The sequence below is a fragment of the Oncorhynchus tshawytscha genome, linkage group LG31 (genome assembly GCF_018296145.1).
Source record: "Oncorhynchus tshawytscha isolate Ot180627B linkage group LG31, Otsh_v2.0, whole genome shotgun sequence".
Lineage (NCBI taxonomy): Eukaryota > Metazoa > Chordata > Actinopteri > Salmoniformes > Salmonidae > Oncorhynchus > Oncorhynchus tshawytscha.
The window spans coordinates 1,620,929-1,647,628 of NC_056459.1; the positions used below are offsets into that span (position 1 = coordinate 1,620,929).

The following is a 26,700-nucleotide window of genomic DNA, read 5'->3' on the forward strand; positions in this document are numbered from 1 at the left end:
GACAAATTCATTTGGTAACAATATGCAAAAAAAAAAATTGCAAATACCTTTTTTTGTCTGTCTGATGCTGTTTAGCCTTTTTATTTGGTTGTCATGTAATTGTTTTAATTAAAACTATGTATGAAATCTGTTGGTGTATTCATTGAGCGAATGGATAAGTGATGCATGTTGACTTGCAGTTTTTTCTGCTTCATTCCTAGCCAGACAGATACTGTAGCTACGGTATTCAACTGTGGTGGGGTGTTACACTTAAGTGTACGATTCTATTATGCATTTCTTCAATTAAATTACTTAGCTGTACTTCTAGAACTAGAGTAAGACCATAGTTGGCTTCACAGAAAAGAAAAGCATTAATGGCCCAGGATACAGCATACATTTATTTCTCCAAGTTGGAGACTAATCTGTCGCCAACTATTCTATTTGGGTACCTTTTTGCATCAGTTGACAGTCATGGAGCTCTACATTATGATGTAAGCTACAGTGTTCCGTCATCTGACAGTCATAGATTGTCAATCGCTAAAGCCCCTCATAGGGATATTTGTTTAACGTTGCCATGGCATTTTAATTATTTAGTCGTTGCGTCTGTGCGTTACCTGGAGACAGTCTACAAGAGTTTGTGAGGGACAGTTTATGAAACACTGGTGCAGACACTCCAGGATTTCCGCAAATTCGAGAACTTTGGGTAAGTAAATATAGTTCGAAAGTTCCATTATGTAACCATTTAGCTTGTGCCATAATACCAAAGCCATGTTGAATGGATAAAGGTTGTCTACTTATAGGTTCATTATCAAATGAACACCAATTTATTAGGCTAACTATCAAAACAGCCACCATAAAAACAAGACTGCAGGTATTTTCCATTATTCAAACACCTGATGTTAATGACAGTAGCCTAGTCTGTGTGCTGAATTAAGCATAGGCTGCGGAGAAACCGTATCTAGTTTAAATTTGAAGAGGCCTAGTCTTGCAAGCGTTTCTCAAAATGCATGCTACCGTGCCAAACATGTGTATAACTAAACCAAGATAGGGAACAAATTAGTCATAGTTGGCAGAACAAGCAAGGACCTGGGCAGAGGCCAAGCAGGAGCTTGCGAGATCCTATTGGAGCGTTGTAGCATATATTTTCATGTTTCTGTTAGGGAACGCCGACTCAAAAGTGGCTAAATTCGCCTTTGCACTCCTAAACAATGCACGTTTTTTCTTACTTTAGTAAGGGGTAAACCTACAAAATTTAATCCACGCTGTACGAATCAAGAGGATAGTTTTGGGAACAGAAAACTGTTAATGAGATCAAATGTTTCATCGATGAGAAAATGTGCCGAATATCAGCCAAATCCATCTCGTTCCTGCTTCTCCAACTGCCGGACACTTGGCTTCCCAAATCGAGTCCAAATCAAATTATGCCAAACGAGGGGCACTTCGCGAATGCCTACTCCGTTTGTACATATTTTGAAGCATGGCTCGATGCAAGCTTCAAAATAAATTATGCAAACTTTCTTGAAATCAATGGCGAACACTATTTGGCCAGACAAAATGCACTCCGAATTCGGATTGAAATGTTGCCTATTCACATCTCATATGTTGCCTGACTACAATATTTAAACTTCATACGTTAATAAATACATGCGGAGTTAATTTTGGCATGTTTATCTGCCTACGTACTGTATATAGCGATCACATAAGTCAATAGGGCTAACTGGCTAGCTACCAGTATTGTTAGCTAGCCAGATAACCACGAATAAAGCATGAGGTGCTACAGTTGAGTGTGAGTGCTTCTCAAATGTGTTGTTTTATCCATTCTCCACAGTCTTGTCCTCACAAGAATGTACTCAAGAGAACGTGGTCAGAGAATGCACTCAGAGCATGAGCGTGTAGAGCACTGTAGGGCCAAGCCTGGGCTCAGGTACAGTGTGTCTGACTGGGACACCAGTAACAAGCAGATATCTGACACAGCAGAACACAGGAGACACATGTCACACATGACAAGGCAGGAAGGGAGGGCCTTACGCAATGAGACAACCAGCAAGGTAAGATTTTGTGACTATGTAATGAAACAACCAATTCAGTAAGGGCTTGCTTGACTTTGTGACAGACAAAGCCTTATAAATTAGTTAACACATAAATTGTCATGGACTATTATTTATTATCACAATTATTCATGCCATCTCTCTCTATACTCTCCCTCTTTCTCCCCCTCACTCTCTCAATTTCCTCCCTCCTCTTTCTCTCTCTACCTCATCTCCCACAGACTAACTGGGATAAGAGTGACAGCTCTCGCAGACTGAGTGATAGGATCTGGGATATCTCCCGCTGGAGAGAGACTTTGGAATCATGCATACAGGAAGTGGAGAAAGAGATGGATGCCTTAACCCTGGTGAGATTTCAGATTAGTATTAATCTGGCATGCCATTGTTTCAACGTAAAAACAAAGTACCTGGTAAAAAAAAAACATTCAGGCAGCTTTCTACATTTATTATACTTAGCAATAAACCAGGTTGTAGGGTGATGTATTGACGTGCTAGTACAGTGTAGGTGAATTTGGCTGCTCTGCCTCTGTGTCTCAGTGGAAGGAGGAGACTGAGCGGGCTCTGACAGCCACCGCAGTGCCTCTAGAGGTCACGGTGGAGTGCCTGACCCTGAGGGAGGGTCGCCGCGGCAACGAGCTGGTCAGCGACCCAGTGGAGGCCCAGCTGAAGAAGGAAGTGGAGATGATCGACGGAGCACAGCGGGTGCTCCAGCAGCGCATCGACAAGGCATTCGAGCAGCTGTGGTAAGAAACCGTTTGACCAACGTTTGACCATAAACGCGAATCCGACCATCAACCCTGGTGAGACAAAACCGTGACTCGTTGATGAAGAGCACTTTTTGCCAGTCCTGTCTGTTCCAGCGACGGTGGGTTTGTGCCCATAGGCAACGTTGTTGCCAGTGATGTGTGGTGAGGACCTGCCTTACAACAGGCCTACAAGCCCTCAGTCCAGCCTCTCTCAGCCTATTGCAGACAGTCTGAGCACTGATGGAGGGATTGTGCGTTCCTGGTGTAACTCGGGCAGTTGCTGTTGCCATCCTGTACCTGTCCCACAGGTGTGATGTTCGGGTGTGCCGATCCTGCGCAGGTGGTGTTACACCTGGTCTGCCACTGCGAGGACGATCAGCTGTCCATCCTGTCTCCCTGTAGCGCTGTCTTAGGTGTCTCACAGTACGGACATTGCAATTTATTGCCCTGACCACATCTGCAGTCCTCCTGACTCCTTGCAGCATCCCTAAGGCACGTTCACGCAGATGAGCAGGGACCCTGGGCATCTTTCTTTTGGTGTTTTTCAGAGTAGGTAGAAAGGCCTCTTTAGTGTCCTAAGTTGTCATAACTGTGACCTTATTTGCCTACTATCTGTAAGCTGTTAGTGTCTTAACAAAAGTTCCACAGGTACATGTTCATTAATTGTTTATGGTTCATTGAACAAGCATGGGAAACAGTGTTTAAACCCATTACAATGAAGATCTGTGAAATTTATTTGGATTTTTACGAATTATCTTTGAAAGACAGGGTCTTGAAAAAGGGACGTTTCTTTTTTTGCAGAGTTTACCTGTATTTACTTGTGGCATCGATGCTGTATCATTATTTTCTACATTTAAATTGCCCTTGCCTAACGAATGTGTCTAAAGCCGAGCTTGCAACTCGCCTATTCTCACTATATAAGGCAATATATTATGACTACAGCGACTGCCATGAGAAGGCATGTTACTTCGTTTTTTGGCTGGAGGAGGTCCTGCAGATCCATGTGCAGATAAAGTGTCCGGGTGAAAAAGTTTAATTAAAAGTGTTATGTGAGGACAAAACTATGACGTTTCTAAACTTGTTAAATACAGAGTTTTATTAAATGGTTATTAAGAGTAAAAGTGAGTTTGGTAGGTAGGCAAGTAGCGACAAACTGCACAGCAGCACGGAGACCACGCGGAAGTACGATGCACCACCATGTTAATCATACTATAGATATCATGTTTCACGTTGAATTTATGAACTACGAAAAGGTAAGACATGTTTTGATTTAAACTCTGGTGCTGCTCTATCACATATTTTGCGTTTTCAGTACTTGTCAATGGCTGTTCTCTCCAGTCTTCTTCAGGTGTCCCGGCAGCAGCTGACCCATGACCTTCAGAACAAGATTGAGGCCCAGGACATTGACCTCTCCTGCTTGTCTATCACTGTGACATCACCTAAGACCTCCCTGAAGCCCAACCCCCTGCGCATACCCATAGGGTGAGCTGGAATGACGGTGTACAGTACAATACAAAGAAATACTAGGCCTTCTGAAATTCAGAGCAGGATCTCTAGATCAAACCTACTTATCTTTTGTTGTCAATGAGCACCTCGTACAATTGCCATTCTTACATTCATATGCATGTCTAACTAGCTACAATATTAATTTACCAGGCTCTCAACTCATCCAATGATTTTCTGCAAAGCCACCACTTGCCTTTCAAATGATTTGAATGTACATAGTTTTTACTCCAAGAGAGAGAAAGACAATAGTTTAACAGTTTTGAACAAATTAATGTCCTAAAATTAAGGAGAAGCAAGAGGAAGAGAGACCTAGCTATATTTGGTTGTCATTTTTTAAACTTTCACTTAGCTAAGTGAATGCAGCAAGCTAGTTTAGCCTACTCAAACACCCAGCTCAAACTTACTCACTTACTCATTCAAAGGTTTTTCTTTATTTTTTATATTTTCTATATTGTAGAATAGTGAAGACATCAAAACTATGAAGTAACACATATGGAATCATGTAGTAACCAAAAAAGTGTTAAACAAATCAAAATATATTTGATGAGATTCTTCAAAAGTGTCGTGGGAATTCTAATCAATAATGAGGAGAGACAATCACCAATCAGGATATGACTTTATTCAAAATGTATTAATAACATAGATGAATTATTGCAATAATGAAGCTGGTTGACGAATCACCCCAAGATGATTAGTTGAGAGCCAACGAGCTGATTTTAGCCACACTATTTTATAACAAAGTACATCCTCCTGAATGTTCATGACAAACAACAGATGTATGGAATGGGTCACACGGTTAGGATTTGTATGAAAGATACTAATAATTCACAGCCGACAGTATCTGCTGTAAAGACTGCTCTCATTATGTAGAAACCAGGGTCTGGCCCCCAAAACAAAGTTCCTATCATCGTTATCCATACCGGAGCCATCTCCACCCTGGTACCTCCCGGCACACAAACACCAACTCAATCTATGGAATGTGGGCTCCGAGAGAGGACAAGACCATCATAAATCAGTTGCTAGAGTTAAATCTCTGAAGCTCCTCTCAGTTCACACAGACACAATAGAGTTCTAAGAACCCTATTTTGTTGCATAAAATAACCATTTGGTGCAATAACAGTATTATTAACAATCTTGTAATTTCTTCACAATTAGTAGCCACCCTTAGTCTCGATGACAGCTTTGCACACTCTTGGCATTCTCTCAATCAGTTTCATGAGGAATGCTTTTCCAGTCTTGAAGGAATACCACAAGAAATTCCACAAATTAACAAGACACACCTGTTAATTGAAATACACTGCAGGCGACTTATGAACCTGGTTGAGGATGCCAAGAATGTGCAAAGCTGTCATCAAGGCAAAGGGTGGCTATTTGAAGAATCTCAAATATAAAATATATTTTGATTTGTTTAACACTTTGTTTGGTTACTACATGTGGTGTTTCATATTTTTTTTGTCTTCAATATTATTCTACAATGTAGAAAATAGTAACAATCAAGAAAAATCCTTGAATGAGTAGGTGTGTCCAAACTTAACTGGTACTGTGTGTGTGTGTGTGTGTGTATATATATATATATATATATTGTGGTGGTAAAACAGAACCTTCAGGAACACCGAAACTTACCATTGATCCACAGAGACAAACTGTTACAGTTGATGTCGGAAGTTTACATACACCTTAGCCAAATATCAGTTTTATCACAATTAATGACATTTATAGTAGTCCTAGAAAAATTCCCTGTCTTAGGTCAGTTAGGATCACCACTTTTTTTAGAGAATGAAATGTCAGAATAATAGATTTATTTCAGCTTTTATTTCTTTCATCACATTCCCAGTGGGTCAGACGTTTACATACACTCTTAGTATTTGGTAGCATTGCCTTTAAATTGTTTAACTTGGGTCAAACGTTTCAGGTAGCCTTCCACAAGCTTCCCACAATAAGTTGGGTGAATTTTGGCCCATTCCTCCTGACAGAGCTGGTCTAACTGAGTCAGGTTTGTAGGCCTCATTGCTCACACACGCTTTTTCAGTTCTGCCCACACATTTTCTATAGGATTGAGGTCTTGTGATGGCCACTCCAATAACTTGACTTTGTAGTCCTTAAGCCATTTTTTCACAACTTTGGAAGTATGCTTGGGGTCATTGTCCATTTTGACTGATGTCTTGAGATGTTGCTTCAATATATCCACATAATTTTCCTGTCTCATTATGCCATCTATTTTGTGAAGTGCACCAGTCCCTCCTGCAGCAAAACGCAGACATGATGCTGCCACGGGGGGGATTGGTGTTTTTCGGCTTGCAAGCCTCCCCCTTTTTCCTCAAAACATTATATTGTGCCTTCAGGCATTTGCAAATTGCTCCCAAAATTGCTAAAAAAATAAATAAATCTGATGTCTCGGCTGATTTCTTTTGATTTTCCCATGATGTCAAGCAAAGAGGCACTGAGTTTGAATGTAGGCCTTGAAATACATCCACAGGTACACCTCCAATTGACCTCAAATGATGTCAATTAGCCTATCAGAAGTTTCTAAAGCCATGACATAATTTCTAGAATTTCCCAAGCTGTTTAAAGGCACAGTCAACTTAGTGCATGTAAACTTCTGACCCACTGGAATTGTGATACAGTGAATTATAAGTCAAATAATCTGTCTGTAAACAATTGTTGGAAACATTTATTGTGTCATGCACAAAGTAGATGTCCTAACCGACTTGCCAAAACTATAGTTTGTTAACCATTGACTTGTGGAGTGGTTGAAAAATGAGTTTTAATGACTTCAACCTAAGTGTATGTACATTTCCGACTTCAACTGTAAATTTATTTATGTGTATACATACATACATACATACATACATACATACATACATACATACATACAGTGGGGCAAAAAAGTATTTAGTCAGCCACCAACTGTGCAAGTTCTCCCACTTAAAAAGATGAGAGAGGCCTGTAATTTTCATCATAGGTACACTTCAACTATGACAGACAATGAGAAAAAAAATCCAGAAAATCACATTGTAGGATTTTTAATGAATTTATTTGCAAATTATGGTGGAAAATAAGTATTTATTTTTATTTTATTAAGTATTTTGATTTTTATTTATCTAAACCTATCAATGTTAAATTGAGCTTGGTTAATGGAATATGAATGACAGTCATCCAATATGCTGTAATAGAAATAAGGCCATGCTCATAGAAAGAAAAAAAAATCCTCCCTTATTTTAGCCACTGCTGTAAAATACCTATACCTGAATGTGTAAAATGTGCTGTTGCAGTTCCACCACCCCCCAGCAGTGGGAGCAGTTCAGCCAGTACAACGTGGCCCGAGCTCAGGAGGAGATGCAGGCATCACTGCAGCTGAGGGAGGACATGAGTGTCACCAGGGCACAGGTGTGAAATGGGGCCTGGGGTAGGGAGAGAGGTGTGTAGCGTTACCATATGGCCAGCCCTATATCAATATCACTTTTCTGTATTGCCTCCTATAAAACAGCACTGTCTCTTTTTGCATCTCAAAAGTCACCCTATTGCCTTACTTTTGACCAGGGCCCAAAGGGTCAAAAGTAGTGCACTACATAGGGAATAGGGTGCCATTTGGGATGCACTCTCACTGCTTTCACAGGGCTCTCTGTTGTTGTGTGTGGTATCTGATTGGGTCTGCTTCATAGATATTGCTAGAATGTGTCCGTAAGACTAAGTGAGAGTTAGGTAAAGATGTGTGTTATATCTGGGTTGTCATCCCTCAGTTGCAGAATGAGCTGGATGCTCAGCGAATCGCCACAGTGTTTGCCATCCGTAAACGCACTCACCACCTGGAGCAGGCTCACGATGAGACGCAGTGGCAGATGAAGAGCGTGAGTAGTCAACCTTTCTCCACCTCTTCTTCCTCCTCAGTGCCAAACTGATTTTATCAATGTTGAAGACATGCAAGGCGTGAACTTGCAGAATTAGGCACAACGCCTTAGGCTGCAGGTCAAAATTAACTGTGGCTTGGCCTAACCTGGCTTGACAGTGGGGTCAAATGTTTAGAAGAGTGGCCAGGATTAGGGCTGTTACGGTGACCGTATTACTGCCACACCGGCGGTCACAAGACATAATGTCAGTTAAATTTCATGTGACCATTTAGTCACGGTAATTAGGCTTCAAGCTCTGATGCTGCTCATGGTCATTAGTAGCCTCCAAACTTGCTAACTGCCTGTTACTCAACACTCTATTGTCCCTCTAATCACTCTGACATCAATGCAAATGTAATCAAAAATCTAAACAAACACTTCATGAGAGCTCATGTTGCACAACATTTCTATAGGCTATGCAATTGCATGAAAACAGAGTGATGGCCTCTATTAAAAAGAAGATCCCATCAGCTTTCTATAGGCTAGGCCTACTATATTTATTTCTCAACTGTCCTAATATTACACACATTGCATCTCTTTACAACAGGCTGGCATGAAAATGAACCACGGGAAAAGCGTCCTCCATTTCCCCTGTCCCTGTTTCGAGACATGATAAGGGTCCATTCCAAATCAAAACAAATTTCACACATATTATTTACTATATGTAAAGACAAGATTAAATCAATAATAGTCTGATTTATAAACAGTGCATACCTTTTTTTTTGCGGCTTTTAAATCATAGTTGCACACCATGTAGCCTAGCCCATAGGCCTATATGTTTTCATAAGGTTTGTATCACAACAGAAGTGACCAAATAACTTCTTAAAATGAAGCACATTAATCAGCTTTACAACAGGTGTAGAGCCTAACTGGCATACGTACGCAGCGCGTGAGTTTCAAGTTTGGGGAGGATAATTTTCACCATAAAAATGCACCTTTTAACATAAAAGCATTACATACATAATCATATTTTAGGTCACTTTTGAGAATGGTGTTTTCCTGCTAATAGGAACATTTGCGCTATAATGTGAAGTATTAGTCTAATAGTTTATCAACATTTTAAGCTAAACATTCTGATCTGTTCCATTGACCTCATTGCTTAAAAACAATTTTTTTTAATGCTAAGTGGTTGTATTAATTTGGGATCTATCGCATCCCACAACTCTCCCAGACTATGTTTGGAATATTTATTTCTCACACAGAATAGGTCAACTTTTGTACTATGGGGGATAGTAGAGAGTCATGTGAGTTAGTGGTGCTTCGGAGCATGCAGCTGGGAGAAGCGCTGAATATAATAATTATAATTCCCAAGGGCACAATGGCCACTGAAAGGGGATTCAAGTCATCATTAGAGTCGCATCATGCAGCCTTAGAATGTATTCAAAATCAAAAGAAATAGCCTTTGTATCACAACTGAAGTTACATAAATAACTCTAAATTAAGCATATAGGAGAACCTGTTTCTTTGTTATCCGCTCAACACAAAATCAGTCAATCAAATGTATTTATAAAGCCCTTTTTTACATCAGCCGATGTCACAAAGTGCTGTACAGAAAACCAGCCTGAACCCCAAACATCAAGAAATGCAGATGTAGAAGCACGCTGGCTAGGAAAAACTCCCTAGAAAAGCAGGAAACTAGGAAGAAACCTGGCTCTGAGGGGTGGCCCGTCCTCTTCTGGCTGTGCCGGGTGGAGATAACAGTACATGGCCAAGATGTTCACACGTTCATAGACACTGTGGCTCTGTCCGACGACACCCCCGGACAAGGCCAACCAGGCAGGATACAACCCCACCCACTTTACCAAAGTAATAACCGCATGTGCGCACTCCCTTAAATGGTTTGGAGAAAATATCCTTTCTATTTTATTCAGCTATGTTCAATTGTATTCTTCATACTATAAAATAGGAAATAATGCCACTGAATTCTAAGCAAATCTTGTCTGCTAAAATGAACCTGTGTAGCCCACAGCCATATGGCTTCGCCAGATCAGGGCCTAATATAAGGACAACTCAGAGTATGCTATTTGGTTCTTCTGAAATAGACTACATTTTCTTCATATCATGTTTCTTTAGACCTGTCTAAAATAAATAATGGATTTAATGGGGATGGTGTAGGCTATATTACATGGCTTTTAAAATGTAGATGCTCCAAACGTCTGCATCAGTGGCATGTAGGCTATCTGTGGAAGCCAGGAGATGCTAAATGTGTTTATGTTAATTAACGGTCAATTACGTGAGACCGGCTGTTATTTGCTTGACAATCACCGGTTGACAAAATCCCTAGCCGGGATCATATGGATGTCTGTTTTTTTGTTAGTCCCAGGTTGAGATCTCAGATATGGAGAGGGACATCCATAGTCTAGAGGTTGATCTCCAGGCTAAGATGGCCCCACTAAAGCTGGTCCACACCCGGCTGGAGAACAGGACCAAGAGGCCTGGAGTCGATCTCTGTAGGGATGAGGTAGGCTACACCTGGACGGGCACTGGTTCATTTACTGACATTTTCAATAGGTTTTGTGGTCGTGAAAATACTGTACTATAAAGCAATTGTAAGAATTAACAGGAATGTTGAATTGGAGAGGTCAACAGATTTAAAACGGGACTTTATCAGCTTGTTGTGTTTGAACCAGGTTCAGTATGGGCTTGTGGATGAAGCCAATCAGCTGGAGGCCACCATTCTGGCTCTGAAACAGAAATTGGCCCAGGCTCAGTGAGTAATGTCTTTCTGAATTACATCTAATGTAGACTATTGATTCTTATGAACAAAATGAGAATTAACCATCCCATGCCAATAACATGTCTCATGTCGATCTTCCTCCTTTCTCCTCCTCTCCAGGTATGCCCTCCAGGCTCTCCAGCTGCACCAGGCCCATATGGGGGAGGATCTGTCCCGTAAGAAGGACGCCCTCTCTCTAGAGCAGCGCAGCCTTGAGACACGCAGCCGCCTCGCCTCCGCTGCTTTCACTGACGTGTCCTCTGGCGCCGTGGTCCCCCTCACCATCTCCAGCGGGAGACACAACCTGGAGCTGGCCTAGGCTCACCAATTCATCTCACACACAACCTTAGGGTTCTCTGACCATAACCTTATTTCCCTCAATTTATTAACCATACCATAAATATGCACATTCGCATCTCAATTGTGTTTTTGTGTCTGTTTATCTTTTAGGCCCCTGTGTTTTCTGTGCGTTTTACAGCAGTCATAGTCTTACACCTATCTTCTGTAAGTTCCGTTATGTGTTATCAATTGAACATTGTGTATCAAAAAAGATCTGCATCATATTAAAACTGCAATATGTAACTTTTTGGGCGACCTGACCAGTTTTACATAGAAATATGAATTATAGATATGTCATTTTCTTTGAAAGCAAGTCTAAGAAGCAGTAGGTCTGTTCTATGTGCCTTATTTCAATGCTTCCCGTTCTAAAGTTATGTTTTTGTGTCTTTCGGTTTTGTTTCAAAACAGCTGAAAATACAATATTATTGGTTATTGAAAATATATTAAAGTGGTTTAGGTGGTACAATGATTCTCTACACTATACTTGCTTGTTTTGTCACAAACTGAAATTAGGCAATACTTTCTTGTTTTGTCACATGAACTGAAATTAGGCAAACTTTTAGAAGTTTAGCAGCCAGGAAATGGTGGAGCAATTTCTGCACAGTGCATCTTTAAGTAAACTTTTCAATGTAAGTAATTCTCCTAAGAGTTAATTCAGTTCAAATGTATCATCAACATTTGTAAAGATATTGATATCAATAGAATGGGATGCTATTGATGTAAATTACATGATCATTTTCTGAATAATCTGAATTTTTTTTCTCCAATTGACAGGTTGGCCTATCTAGTTTCTCAGGGAGGCAGATTATCTCTGAATGTGATTTCATTCAAGAAACATGACTAATTTGCACATGTATTAAGAAATCAGCTAGCTTGCCTACTGACACTTCTTCACTTGCTAATTCTAGGAGTCCTAGGCCTAGCTAATATATAGTCTGTTACCTGATTTATTGTGTGCATTTATGTGAGATGTCAGAGTATGCAGACTGTGTTGTATGCATGTGCCCCAATAGATGGCAACCTTACCAGGGTCCAGGGCCAGCTCTGTCTTGACTCTTGGTCAGCCAACCCAAAAGGATTATTGTGTGTTCAGTTTATGGTGACTAAAATGAATACATGCAAAAAGTAAACGAAATGGCCATCAAACTCCAGCAGGCTCACGGCTCTGCAAGCAGCCACACCCTCTAATTGCCACATCTGTGCACAATCAAGACTTCCTGGCAGAGTACAGCAACTGACTGGTTGCTGCTGCCACCTGGTGATGGAGTGTGGAAGTGGTAGAGTAGGGTCTAATTGTGCTCCTAAGAACTAAACTACCTAACCTATTCCATAACACATGTTTAAGGTAATCTATGTTCATTGAGCATTAGCATTAATGACCCTGTTTATACTCCATCTATCCACACATTGTTTGGCCAAGACTTGATCCCAAATGGCATCCTATATAGTGCACTACTTTTGATCAGATAATGGGCTCTGGTCAAAATTAGGGAAGAGTGCATTCCCTTTTTCCACATTTTGTTACATTACAGCCTTATTTTAAAATGTATTAAATTGTATTTTTTCCTCATCGATCTACATACAATACCCCAAAAGGACAAAGCAAAAACCGGTTTTTAATGTTTAAAACATCTTATTTACATAAGTACAACTTGATTGGAGTCCACCTGTGGTAAATTCAATCGATTGGACAAGATTTGGAAAGGCACACACCTGTCTATATAAGGTCCCACAGTTGACAGTGAATGTCAGAGCAAAAACCATGCCATGAGGTCGAAATAATTGTATGTAGAGCTTCGAGACAGGATTGTGTCGAGGCACAGCTCTGGGGAAGGGTAGCAAAAACATTATCCAGCATTGAAGGTCCCCAAGAACACAGTGGGCCCCCATAATTCTTAAATGGAAGAAGTTTGGAACCACCAAGACTTCCTAGAGCTGTCCACCCGGCCAAACTGAGCAATCGGGGGAGAAGGGCCTTGGTCAGGTAGGTGACCAAGAACCTGATGGTCACTCTGACAGAGCTCCAGGTGGGAGAACCTTCCAGAAGGACAACCATCTCTGCAGCACTCCAGCAATCAGGCCTTTATGGTAGAGTGGCCAGATGGAAGCCACTTCTCAGTAAATGGTAGATGACAGCCCACTTGGATGTAGCCTAAAGGCACCTAAAGGACTCTCAGACCATGAGAAACAAGATTCTCTTGTCTGACGAAACTAACATTTAACACTTTAACCTGAATGCCAAGCATCACATCTGGAGGAAATCTTTTGTATTGCTTTTAATCTTTTTAATGAATTTATCTTATTAACACTTTGTTCTAGCTAGCTATTTGTGTAGGTAGCTATCAAGTAAACGCAATGATAGCACAATCCCTACAGTGAAGCATGGCGGTGGCAGCATCATGCTGTGGGGATGTTTTTCAGCGGCAGGGACGGGGAGACTACTCAAGACCGAAGGAAATATGAATGGAGCAAAGTACAGAGAGATCCTTAATGAAAACCTGCTCTAGAGCATTCAGGACCTCAGATAGGACACCGACCCTAAGCACACAGCCAACATAACGCAGGAGAGGCTTCGGGACAAGTCTCTGAATGTCTTTGAGTGGCCCAGCCAGAGCCCAGACTTGAACCTGATCGAACATCTCTGGAGAGATCTGAAAATAGCTGTGCAGCGACGCTCCCCGTCTAACCTGACAGAGCTTGAGAGGATATGTAGAGAAGAATGGGAGAAACTCCCCAAACACAGTTGTGCCAAGCTTGTAGAATCCTATCCAAGAAGACATGAGGCTGTAATCGCTGTCAAAGGTGTTTCAACAAGGTACTGAGTAAAGGGTCTGAATACATATGTATGTCTTAGTGTTTATTTTTTACAAATGAGCAGAATTTTCTAAAAACCTGTTATGGGGTACTGTTATGGGGTATTAAAACCATTATGGGGTATTGTGTGTAGATGGATGTGGGAAATAAATTATTTAATTTTAAAATAAGGCTGTAACGTAACAAAATGTTGAAAAAGTCAAGGGGTCCTCTTTTGGGATGCAACCCAAAAGAGGTTGTTTTGATCCAGAGTCCTGGGCTTGGTGGTTATTAGGCCGTGACCTTTGTCTCATACTAGGAGGTAGCTTGGTAAAAACAAAATAAATACGCACAGGAAAGAGAATCATTGATAATAAGCCTCCCGAACTAGCTGTCGTAATTTCTCCAAATGTGCTCATGTCAGATAGTATTTTAAAGAGGAGGAAGGTGACAGATATTTCTAAGAATTTGTTTTTCATAATATTTGTTTTTTCATACAGTTGAAGTCAGAAGTTTACATACACTTAGGTTGGAGTCATTAAAACTCGTTTTTCAACCACTCCACAATTTTCTTGTTAACAAACTATAGTTTTGGCAAGTCGGTTAGGACATCTACTTTGTGCATGACACAAGTAATTTTTCCAACAACTGTTTACAGATTATTTTACTTAGAATTCACTATATCACAATTCCAGTGGGTCAGAAGATCACATACACTAAGTTGACTGTGCCTTTAAACAGCTTGGACAATTCCAGAAAATTATGGCATGGCTTTAGAAGCTTCTGATAGACTAATTGATATCATATGAGTCAATTGGAGGTGTACCTGTGGATGTATTTCAAGGCCTATCTTCAAACTCAGTGCCTCTTCGCTTGACATCATGGGAAAATCAAAAGAAATCAACCAAGACCTCAGACAATTTTTTTTGTCTGTTTCATACTTGGGAGCAATTTCCAAACGCCTGAAGGTACCACGTTCATCTGTACAAACAATAGTATGCAAGTATAAACACCATGGGACCACGCAGCCGTCATACCGCTCAGGAAGGAGAGGTATGAGCTGAATGGCCGCTCAGCAAGGAAGAAGCCAAAACCCCCATTAAAAAAGCCAGACTACGGTTTAAAACTGTACATGGGGACAAAGATCGTACTATTTGGAGAAATGTCCCCTGGTCTGATGAAACAAAAACAGAACTGTTTGGCCATAATGACCATTGTTGTGTTTGGAGGAAAAGGGAGAAGCTTGCAAGCCGAAGAACACCATCCCGTGAAGCACAGGGGTGGCAGCATCCTGTGGGGGTTCTTTGCTGCAGGAGGGACTGGTGCACTTCACAAAATAGATGGCGTCATGAGGATGGAACATTTTGTGGATATATTGAAGGAACATCTCAAGACATCAGTCAGGAAGTTAAAGTTTGGTCACATATGGGTCTTCCAAATGGACAATGACCCCAAGCATACTTCCAAAGTTGTGGCAAAATGGCTTAAGGACAACAAAGTCAAGGTATTGTCACAAAGCCCTGACCTCAATCCTATAGAAAATGTGTGGGCAGAACTGAAAAAGCGTGCGCGAGCAAGGAGGCCTTACAAACCTGATTCAGTTAGACCAGCTCTGTCAGGATATGTATGTATGTAAACTTCTGACCCACTGGGAATGTGATGAAAGAAATAAAAGCTGAAATAAATAATTATCTCTACTATTATTCTGACATTTCACATTCTTAAAATAAAGTGGTGATCCTAACTGACCTAAGACAGGGACTTTTTACTAGGATTAAATCACCCTTTTTTAAATTAAACTTTCTCTTCAGTCAAGTAGCACATGTTTTAACTTTAACTTTTACATACAGTGGCAAGAAAAGGTATGTAAAACCCTTTGGAATAACCTGGATTTCTGCATAAATTGGTCATCAAATTTGATCTGAACTTCATCTAAGTCACAACAATAGACAAACATAGTGTGCTTAAACTAATAACCCACAAATTATATTTTTATTGACTATAATGAATGCATCATTTAAACATTCACATTGTAGGTTGGAAAAAGTATGTGATCCCCTAGGCTAATAACTTCTAATAACTTAATAATATCTCCAAAAGCTAATTGGAGTCAGGAGTCAGCTAACCTGGAGTCCAATCAGTGAGTCGAGACGGTAGATTTTGGTTAAAGCTGCCTTGCCCTATAAAAAACACTCACAAAATTTGAGTTTGCTATTCACAAGAGGTATTGCCTGATGTGAACCATGCCTCAAACAAAAGAGATCTCTGAAGACCTGAAATTAAGAATTGTTGACTTGCATAAAGCTGGAAAGGTCTACAAAAATATCTCTAAAAGCTTTGATGTTCATCAGTCCACAGTAAGACAAATTGTCTATGAATGGAGAAAGTTCACTGTTGCTATTCTCCCTAGGAGTGGCCCTTCTGCAAAGATGACTGCAAGAGCACAGCGCAGAATGCTCAATGAGGTTAAGGAGAATCCTAAAGTGACAGCTAAAGACTTACAGAAATCTCTGGAACATGCTAACATCTTTGTTGACGAGTCTACGATATGTAAAACATTAAACAAGATTGGTGTTCATGGGAGGACAGCACGGAAGAAGCCACTGCTGTCCAAAAAAAAAACATTGCTGCACGTCTGAAGTTTGCAAAAGTGCACCTCGATGTTCCACAGCACTACTGGCAAAATATTCTGTGGACAGATGAATCTATAGTTTAGTTTTTTGGAAGGAACACACAACACTATATGTGGAGAAAAAAGGCACAGCACACCAACTGCACTTTATGACCAACCTCATCCCAACTGTAAGGTATGGTGGAGGGAGCATCATGGTTTGGGCTGCTTTGTTGCCTCAGGGCCTGGACAGCTTGCTATCACCAACAGAAAAATGAATTCTCAAGTTTATCAAGACATTTTGCAGGAGAATGTTAGGCTGTCTGTCCGCCAATTGAAGCTCAACAGAAGGTGGGTGATGCAACAGGACAACGACCCAAAACACCAAAGTAAATCAACAACATAAGAAAATACGCCTTCTGGAGTGGCCCAGTCCTGACCTCAACCCGATTGAGATGCTGTGGCATGACCTCAAGAGAGCAGTTCACACCAAACATCCCAAGAATATTGCTGAACTGAAACAGTTTTGTAAAGAGGAATGGTCCAAAGTTCCTCCTGACCGTTGTGCAGGCCTGTTCCACAACTACAGAAGACATTTGGCTGAGGTTATTGCTGCCAAAGGAGGGTCAACCAGTTATTAAATCCAAGGGTTCACGTACTTTCCCCACCCTGCACTGTGACTATTGAACACACTGTGTAAACAAAGACATGAAAATGTATAATAGTTTGTGTGTTATTAGGTTAAGCAGACTGTTTATCTATTGTTGGGACCTAGATGAAGATCAGATAACATTTTATGACCAATTTATACAGATCCAGATATTTTCAAAGGGTTCACATACTTTTTCTTGCCACTTGGGATCTTAATTTGACCAGTTTTGTCGCAGGAGTGAAATATCCCTGCAGCAGGACGATTAGATATATATATTTTTTAAGTTAGAATTTCAAATTTGAACTCTAGACCAAAGGACAAATTTCCACCGGTCTAATGTCCATTGCTCGTGTTTCTTGGCCCAATCAAGTCTCTTCTTCTTATTGGTGTCCTTTGGTAGTGGTTTCTTTGCAGCAATTCGACTATGAAGGCCTGATTCACACAGTCTCCTCTGAACAGTTGTTGTTGAGATGTGTCTGTTACTTGAACTCTATGAACCATTTATTTGGGCTACAATTTCTGAGGCTGTTAACTCTAATGAACTTAACCTCTGTTTTCATCAAGGCAAAGGGTGGCTATTTGAAGAATCTCAAATATAAAATATATTTTGATTTAATTCTTTTTTGGTTACTACATTATTCCATATGTATTATTTAATAGTTTTGTTGTCTTCACTATTATTCTACAATGTAGAAAATAGTAAAAATCAAGAAAAACCCTGGAATGAGTAGGTGTCCAAACTTTTGACTGGTACTGTAAATCACAAGGCTCCTTTGAATTTGTCAACAACAACAGAGTGATCAAATTAAGATACTATATCTGTACACACACATCGCACAATTAACAGATCACATTGCACACATCACACTGCACATATCATACTGCACCCTGCACAGATCACATTGCACACTTCAGGTGAAGGATGGTTTTGCTTTTAAGTAAAAATGGACTTCCTCTGCTCTCTATCACACCTGTGTGTCAATGTGTCAGTGATGTAGAAACCAAACCAACAGCAATGATATTTAATTATTATTTGCGTTTCATTGAATAAAGGAAATAAAGGCTATTCTAAATACCAATTCAGAGATTAAAGCTACCTCAAATTGACAAGTAAAACGTAAAAGGCAGGTTTCTCAGACATATATCAAGCTTAGTCCTGTACTAAAAATATATTTAAATGGAGATTCTCCATTGACCTTGCTTTCTAGTCCAGTACTAGGCTTTAATCTGTGTCTGGGAAACTGTCCCATGGTGATGGAGGAATACATGTAATACTTGTAGATAAGGGTAGCTGTCTTTTCAGGTTTCTCTCTTTGAACAAAGCTGCACACTGAGGGGGGGGGGTATTGTTTCTGTAATGACAGAACTCACAAGTCATCCTTTATTTTTTCTCACATCCTTTATTTTCTCACATATCACTCATATATCATATATCAGTGATATGTTTTTGTAATAATAGAACTCACAAGTCATCCTTTATTTTCTCACATATCACTCATATATCAGTTATCCTCTTCTCTTCGAAGATATGACTTTTTTTTTTGCACACACAACCATCCAACCTCTGAATGGTTTGTCCTCTGGGTTTCACCTGCCACATAAGTTCTGTTATACTCACAGACATGATTCAAACAGTTTTAGAAACGTCAGTGTTTTCTATCCAAATCTACTAATAATATGCATATCTTTTCTTCTGGGGATGAGTAGTAGGAATTTGGGCATGCTTTTCATCCAAAATTCCAAATGCTGCCCCCTATCCTAGAGAAGACAGGCTGGTTGCTCCTAAATGCTTGAATGGGCACCTTCCCTTATCTGCCTACCTGTCATGCTGCACCCTGTCCCTTCATGCCCACACACACAAACACACGCCAGTATTACCCCACTTCCGCTCTCTATACTACCGTCACCAAAGAGTTGATTCGCCTAACTGCTCTATCTGGCTCAGTGCCAAACCCGTGTGTGGAGGAGATAGGGGTTTGCTCAAGAGCGATGTGCTTGCACGGTGGGAAACTGTACTATTGATGCACGTTGACTTCACAAGAGGAATGCTTTCCACATATTGAAGCTCAGGGACTGATTAACAGGAGAGGATCTGTGAGTATTTACCATATGTGCTTTGGAATTTGTTTTCAACCGAGTTGCTTCAAGAGAGCTTATATTTTAACATCCATTACGTCTGCCACAGGGCAGATGGGTTTTTTCTACCCATCTCAAATGATTTTACTTGCAGAAATGGAGCGTTGCAGAATCGAGACTGCATCTCCTACTTCATCAGCGCCGCCCTGTGGGCTGTGATGCTGTTGCACCTGAGTCTGGGTCTGGTGGCAGAAGGCGGGGTGGCTTTGTGTCCACCTCCAGCCGTAACACGTCAGTCTGCTTTGAGAACTTCATCCAGGACCGGCTAGACCTGCTGCTGCTGCTGCGCTTGGAGATGGCACTCCTCCTCTTCTGGCTGCCACTGGTCGTGACCACCTTCTACACGCTGGTGTGGCGGTCCTGCCCACCATAGGAAAGAGTCGCAACCTGGCCACAGCTATCTCCACGCTGGCTGTGTTTGTGGTGTGCTACACACCCTACAACGCCTCACACATTGTGGGCTTTGTGCTGCAGTTGAAAGTCCACTAGAGTACTGAGACCATGCTGTCCAGCGCCTGTAACGTCTTCCTGGAGCCTGTGGTCATGCTGATGCGGTCTCCGGCAACGCCCCACGACCTCATGGGAAGGCTCTGTGGAAGGCCCAGCAGATACACGCGGACAGAAGGGTGCCACCGCCATGGTAGCAACACCATCATATGGGACCCTCTGGCAAATGTGAGGGGAGTGGCGTCGCTGACTGACAGTCAGATCGGAGCAAACATTTCCAAGTTAAGTCAGGAATAATCTGCACAAACAAGACATGCAAGATGTGGGAGTGGGAAATAGTTAAGGACAAAATTAAACTCTATGCTTTCTATGCTCTGAAATCTTTAGAAAGCTCTTGATAACAAACCACAGTGATCATATGAAGAACCTTTGTTGCTTATGAGAGGTGGAAAGGACATTTACCAAAAGTGTTCTGAGATGAGCCAGTGTTGAGCCCTCTACTGTGTTGGTCTGGTCTGGATTGCTCCACCAAGAGTGAGGGCAGGAGGACTATTATCAGCTGAGTGACTAATTACAATGGAGACGTTGTTTAAAAAGTCAGATTCATAAAAATAGTTTGAATGTATTCCGGTATATTTTTCGATTTACTGTAAGAAACTGGGTATCTTTCTTTTTTTCTTTTAATATTAACCCTTATTCGTAGCCATTATCCATTTCCTTTGTACAGGAGTTGTAACGGTCGTCGTATGAAGGAGAGGCCCATAGCGCAGCGTGGTAAGTGTTCATCTTGATTTTTAATACGAATAGTGAACACTGAAACAAAAACAATTAAACGACAAACGAACAGTCCTGAACGGTGAAATAAAACACAGAACAGAAAATAAACACCCACGAAACACAAGTGGGAAAAGGCTACCTTAAGTATGATTCTCAATCAGACACAACTAACGACACCTGCCTCTGATTGAGAACCATACCAGGCCAAACGCAAACACAACATAGAACATAGACAACCCACCCAACACATGCCCTGACCATACTAAAACAAAGACATAATAAAAGAACTAAGGTCAGAACGTGACAGGTGTTCCTGAAAATAATCTTCAAACACTTCAATAGAAATGAAAGAAGTAGCAGAACTTTGTAATTATATATCTACCATGTAATATCTTAGTTTGGAGTCATGACAGGAAGTGAATGAGGCAGCAATGTCAGCTGAGATGTTAGTTGAATAATTCCGTTCAGATAGCTGTCTCCCAACAGTTTTGGGTTGAAACGTCAGTATATCATTATGCTCTCCTCTCTCTTGTAATGACTGCAGTGCTAACAGTACCTGCCAATATAATGCCAGCAGATCACATTCCATGCGGCTTTGCACTGTTCGTCTACATCACCATCTTCCAGATCGAGGTACCTGCCAAAACCCATCGAGATTCTGCTACCCAGCCTGACCATCTCCGATCTCATCTTCCTCGCCTTCCTGTCCTTCAAGATGAAGGAGGCTGTTGATGATTTGAACTGGACCCTCCCTTACTTCCTGTGTCCAGTCACTGGCTACCTGTTCTTCTCCACTATCTATAACAGCACTCTCCTCCTGACCCCGGCAAGTGTGGAGCACTTCCTCAGTGTGGCGTATCCCGTAAGATTTAGAGCACCAGGTAGGGTTGTCCACACAGTGGGCCTGTGTAGTTTTCTGGATCCTTTCCCTTGCCCACTGCAGATGCCAACAACACAACCTGCTATGGGAATTTCACAGATGTCCATCTTATTACCTGTCTGCTGGTACATTTAGAGATGTCCCTGGTTCTCTTTTTATTTATTTAACCTTTATTTAACTAGGCAAGTCAGATAAGAACAAATTCTTATTTACAATGACGGCCTACCCTGGACAAACCCTAACCCGGACGACACTTTGCCAATTGTGCGCCATCCTATGGGACTCCCAATCACTTTGGTTATGATACAACCTGGAATCAAACCAGGGTCTGCAGGGACGCCTCTAGCACTGAGATGTATTGCCTTAGACCGCTGCGTCACTCGGGAGCTCTTCTGTGTCCACTTCCTGATCAGCAACTTCTGCTACGTCAACTTCATCCGTATTCTGTCTTGGTTGCGCAACATCGGCCGGAAACCGGCGCCTGCGTGCCATCGGGCTGGAGTTGAGGACTCTGATGGTTTTTGCCTTCTTCTTTGGGCCATACAACACGTCCCATGTAGTGGAGATCATGCAGAAAAAAGTCTCTATTTGGCACAAGGCCATCCTGCTCACCACCTTCAATGCCTGTCTGGACCCCATTTTTTTCTACTCCTCAGCTGTTAGGAGCAGCCTCTACCTGAAGAGAATCAAGGCTAAGATCAATCCGAAGGCCACAGCCGTCCATGCTGGTAATACACCAGACCCTATGGACACCACCCACTCGTCCAGCCAGAGGTTTGGCGCTGCTGCTGCAAAGGGGACAAATGACACCTCACAGTGAATCAGTGAATAGTAAAACAGTGTTGTCCATCTGTACAATGTAAACATGAAGCATTGTTGTGTATTTTCACAATGTGATATAGAATTCTGATATCATTATTCAAATAAAATAAAATAAAATACATTTATAAAGCCCTTCTTACATCAGCTGATATCTCATAGTGCTGTACAGAAACCCAGCTTAAAACACCAAACAACAAGCAATGCAGCTGTAGAAGCACGGTGGCTAGGAAAAACTCCCTAGAAAGGCCAGAACCTAGGAAGAAACCTAGAGAGGAACCAGGCTATGAGTGGTGGCCAGTCCTCTTCTGGCTGTGCCGGGTGGAGATTATAACAGAACATGGCCAAGATGTTAAAATGTTCATAGATGACCAGCAGGGTCAAATAATAATAATCACAGTGGTTGTTGAGGGTGCAACAGGTCAACACCTCAGGAGTAAATGTCAGTTGGCTTTTCATAGCCAATCATTGAGAGTATCTCTACCGCTCCTGCTGTCTCTAGAGAATTGAAAACAGCAGGTCTGGGACAGGTAGCACGTCCTGTGAACAGGTCAGGGTTCATAGCCGCAGGCAGAATAGTTGAAACTGGAGCAGCAGCACGGCCAGGTGGACTGGGGACAGCAAGGAGTCACCATGCCAGGTAGTCCTGAGGCAATGTCCTAAGGCTCAAGTCCCCCGAGAGAGAGAAAGAAAGAATTAGAGAGAGCATACTTAAATTCACACAGGACAACGGATAAGACAGGAGAAATACCCCAGATATAACAGACTGACCTTAGCCCCCGACACATAAACTACTGCAGCATAAATACTGGCTGAGACAGGAGGGGTCGGGAGACACTGTGGCCCCGTCCGACAATACCACCAGACAGGGCCAAACAGGCAGGATATAACCCCACCCACTCTGCCCAAGCACAGCCCCCACACCACTAGAGGGATATCTTCAACCACCAAATTAACATCCTGAGACAAGGCCGAGTATAGCCCACAAAGATCTCCGCCACGGCACAACCCAAGGGGGGCGCCAACCCAGACAGGAAGATCACATCAGTGACTCAACCCCCTCAAGTGACGCACCCCTCCTAGGGACGGCATGGAAGAGCGCCAGTGACTCAGCCCCTGTAATAGGATTAGAGGCAGAGAATCCCAGTGGAGAGAGGGGAACCGGCCAGGCAGAGACAGCAAGGGCGGTTCGTTGCTCCAGTGCCTTTCCGTTCACCTTCACACTCCTGGGCCAGACTACACTCAATCATAGGACCTACTGAAGAGATGAGTCTTCAATAAAGACTTAAAGGTTGAGACCGAGTCTGTGTCTCTCACATGGGTAGGCAGACCATTCCATAAAAATTGAGCTCTATAGGAGAAAGCCCTGCCTCCAGCTGTTTGCTTAGAAATTCTAGGGACAGTTCGGAGTAATATTATCAATTTTTTGTGTTCTAGTCAAGATTCTAGCAGCCGTGTTTAGCACTAACTGAAGTCTATGTAGTGCTTTATGCAGGTATCTGGAAAGTAGAGCATTGCAGTAGTCTAACTTAGAAGTGACAACAGCATCGATTCATTTTTCTGCATCATTTTTGGACAGAAAGTTTCTGATTTTTGCAATGTTACGTAGATGGAAAAAAGCTGTCCTTGAAACAGTCTTGATATGTTCGTCAAAAGAGAGATCAGGATCCAGAGTAACGCCGAGGTCCTTCACAGTTTTATTTGAGACGACTGACGATTGTCAGTTTCTTGGGACCTAGAACAAGCATCTCTGTTTTGTTCGAGTTTAATAATAGAACATTTGCAGCCATCCACTTCCTTATGTCTGAAACACAGGCTTCCAGCAAGGGCAATTTCGGTGTTTCACCATGTTTCATCGAAATGTACAGCTGTGTGTCATCTGCATAGCAGTGAAAGTTAACATTATGTTTCTGAATGACATCACCAAGTGGTAAAATATATAGTGAAAACAATAGTGGTCCTAAAAACTTGAGGTACACCGAAATTTAGGAGGACAAACCATCCACAGAGACAAACTGATATCTTTCCAACAGATAACCAGGCCAGAACTTGTCCATGTTGACCAATTTGGGTTTTCAATCTCTCCAAAAGAATGTGGTGATCGATGGTATCAAAAGCAGCACTAAGGTCTAGGAGCACGAGGACAGATGCAGAGCCTCGGTCTGACGCAATTAAAAGATAATTTACTACCTTCACAAGTGCAGTCTCAGTGCTATGATGGGGTCTAAAACCAGACTGAAGCGTTTTGTATACATTGTTTGTCTTCAGGAAGGCAGTGAGTTGCTACGCAACAGCTTTTTCAATTTTTTTTGAGAGGAATGGGAGATTTGATATAGGCCGATAGTTTTTTATATTTTCTGGGTCAAGGTTTGGCTTTTTCAAGAGAGGCTTTATTACTGCCACTTTTAGTGAGTTTGGTGTATAGATATCCGTTTATTATGTTCAACATAGGAGGGCCAAGCACAGGAAGCAGCTCTTTCAGTAGTTTAGTTGGAATAGGGTCCAGTATGCAGCTTGAAGGTTTAGAGGCCATGATTATTTTCATCATTGTGTCAAGAGATATAGTACTAAAACACTTGAGTGTCTCCCTTGTTCCTAGGTCCTGGCAGAGTTGTGCAGACTCAGGACAACTGAGCTTTGGAAGAATACACAGATTTAAAGAGGAGTCCGTAATTTGCTTTTTAATGATCATGATCTTTTCCTCAAAGAAGTTCATTACCTTATCACTGCTGAAGTGAAAGCCATCCTCTCTTGGGGAATGCTGCTTTTTAGTTAGCTTTGCGACAGTATCGAAAATACATTTTGGATTGTTCTTATTTTCCTCAATGAAGTTGGAAAAATAGGATGATCGAGCAGCAGTGTGTCACGACTCCCGCCGAAGTTGGCTCCCCCGCCTGTTCGGGTGGTGCTCGGTGGTCGTCTTCACCGGCCTACTAGCCGCCACCGATCCCTTTTTCCTTTCGGTTAGTTTTGTTTCATTAGTTACACCTGTTCCTATTTTGTGTGTTCTTGATTTGCTTCCCAATTTAGCGTGGGGAACCCGCCCCTTTGTTGTTGTGCGGGATTATTTTGGTGTTCACATTTGTGTCGTTGGTGTTGTTTGTGCTCCGGACCGTTGTTACCCTGTGTTTTGGGTTGGTCAGTGTTTTGCATCCTGTGTGTTTGGGCATTTACTTTTGGTGCCGGATTAAAGTGCATCTTTCCCCTGGAACTCTCTGCGCCTGATTCCTATCTACACACCTAGTCAGCCGTGACAGAATCCCGCACCTCAACAATGGGATCAGCAGGAGCAGCCACACCTCCTCTCCCATCGATGGAGGAGAGGGTCCTCCATAACACCACTGTTCTTCACCGGATTTGGTCAGCCATGGATCAGATGATGGAGAGGATGGACCGATGGGAGAGGAGTGGCCTTCCCACCTCATTTCCAGCGCCCCCTCCACCAGTACCACCTACCCCTGCTTCAGCATCCAGCTCCGGGGCCCTGCGTTATTTAATTTAGGTTATTTCCGGACCTCTTAATGACTAAGTTTCAAGTCAGCAAAGAACAATACCACAACACACTTGTATGTATTGGTGTTCGTGTACGAGTTAAATGTGACACTGAAACCAAACATGTATGTAAGGGAGAGTGGGGTAAATTGAGCCACCCTTGTTTCTAGGAAACCATACACAAAATTATAATTTTACCAAATATTTAGGAAGACGTTTCATGGAGTCTGTGAAGGAAGAAACCACATGGAAAAAATGGTAAGCAAGTTAGGTCCAAAAAAACAGATTTTCACCATGTAAAACAAATTTATTGTGTTAGAAGTTTCATAATGCGGCTCAACTAACCCTGTCCCGTGGCTTAACTTACCCCATACCCAGGGTAAGTTGTGCCAAGAGGCCACAAGCTATGTTCTGAAAAGTGTAATGTTCACATGAATTCTGTTTATTTCCATGCATACACAACATCCTGAAATAGAGTATATCTAGATATCTTTGTTAGAAAGAATACTATACTTCCTATGATGGAGTGATGCTGAATGTAAAAACTGGCTCAACTTAACAAATAGTAGACGGCCAATAGAATAAGGTAGACGGGTGAGTTATGATTGACAGGAGTTTTAAGGTCCTATAACTAGGCCCAAAGAGAGCTAGTAGAGAGGGAAAGGGTTCCTTTTTGGTTTGGATTTTGATACTTTGCATTTCGTGACTAATTTGCTCTCACTTTCCACCTCCTTGAGCAAAACCACTTCCAACTCCCTAGACCAGGGTAAAACAGATTACTGTTTCATTTGATCTGATTGTCTGGTTACCATAATGTCTTAGTGACCCTGGGATACTGAATAGGTGACTTTGAAGAAAATTGCGAAAGGGAC

The 26,700-nt window shown here is 41.8% G+C and overlaps 1 protein-coding gene across 3 annotated transcripts; it reads left to right on the top strand.

Annotated features, from left to right (window-relative positions):
- Positions 1-493: 493 nt before the first annotated feature.
- tekt2 (tektin 2 (testicular)) lies at positions 494-11,690 on the top strand. Of its 3 annotated transcripts, none has more exons than XM_024396244.2 (10): positions 494-682; positions 1,808-2,027; positions 2,249-2,374; positions 2,565-2,770; positions 4,112-4,255; positions 7,552-7,666; positions 8,026-8,127; positions 10,484-10,627; positions 10,797-10,876; positions 11,003-11,690. In XM_024396244.2, the coding sequence occupies exons 2-10, from the start codon at positions 1,824-1,826 to the stop codon at positions 11,199-11,201; spliced, it is 1,320 nt and encodes a 439-aa protein (XP_024252012.1). In that variant the 5' UTR covers positions 494-682; positions 1,808-1,823; the 3' UTR covers positions 11,202-11,690. The 3 variants fall into 3 exon arrangements, with proteins under 3 accessions (XP_024252012.1, XP_024252011.1, XP_042166224.1); XM_024396243.2 differs by having other exon boundaries at positions 497-682; positions 8,020-8,127; XM_042310290.1 differs by lacking the exon at positions 494-682 and adding an exon at positions 729-850 and having other exon boundaries at positions 8,020-8,127.
- The last annotated feature ends 15,010 nt before the right edge of the window (positions 11,691-26,700 follow it).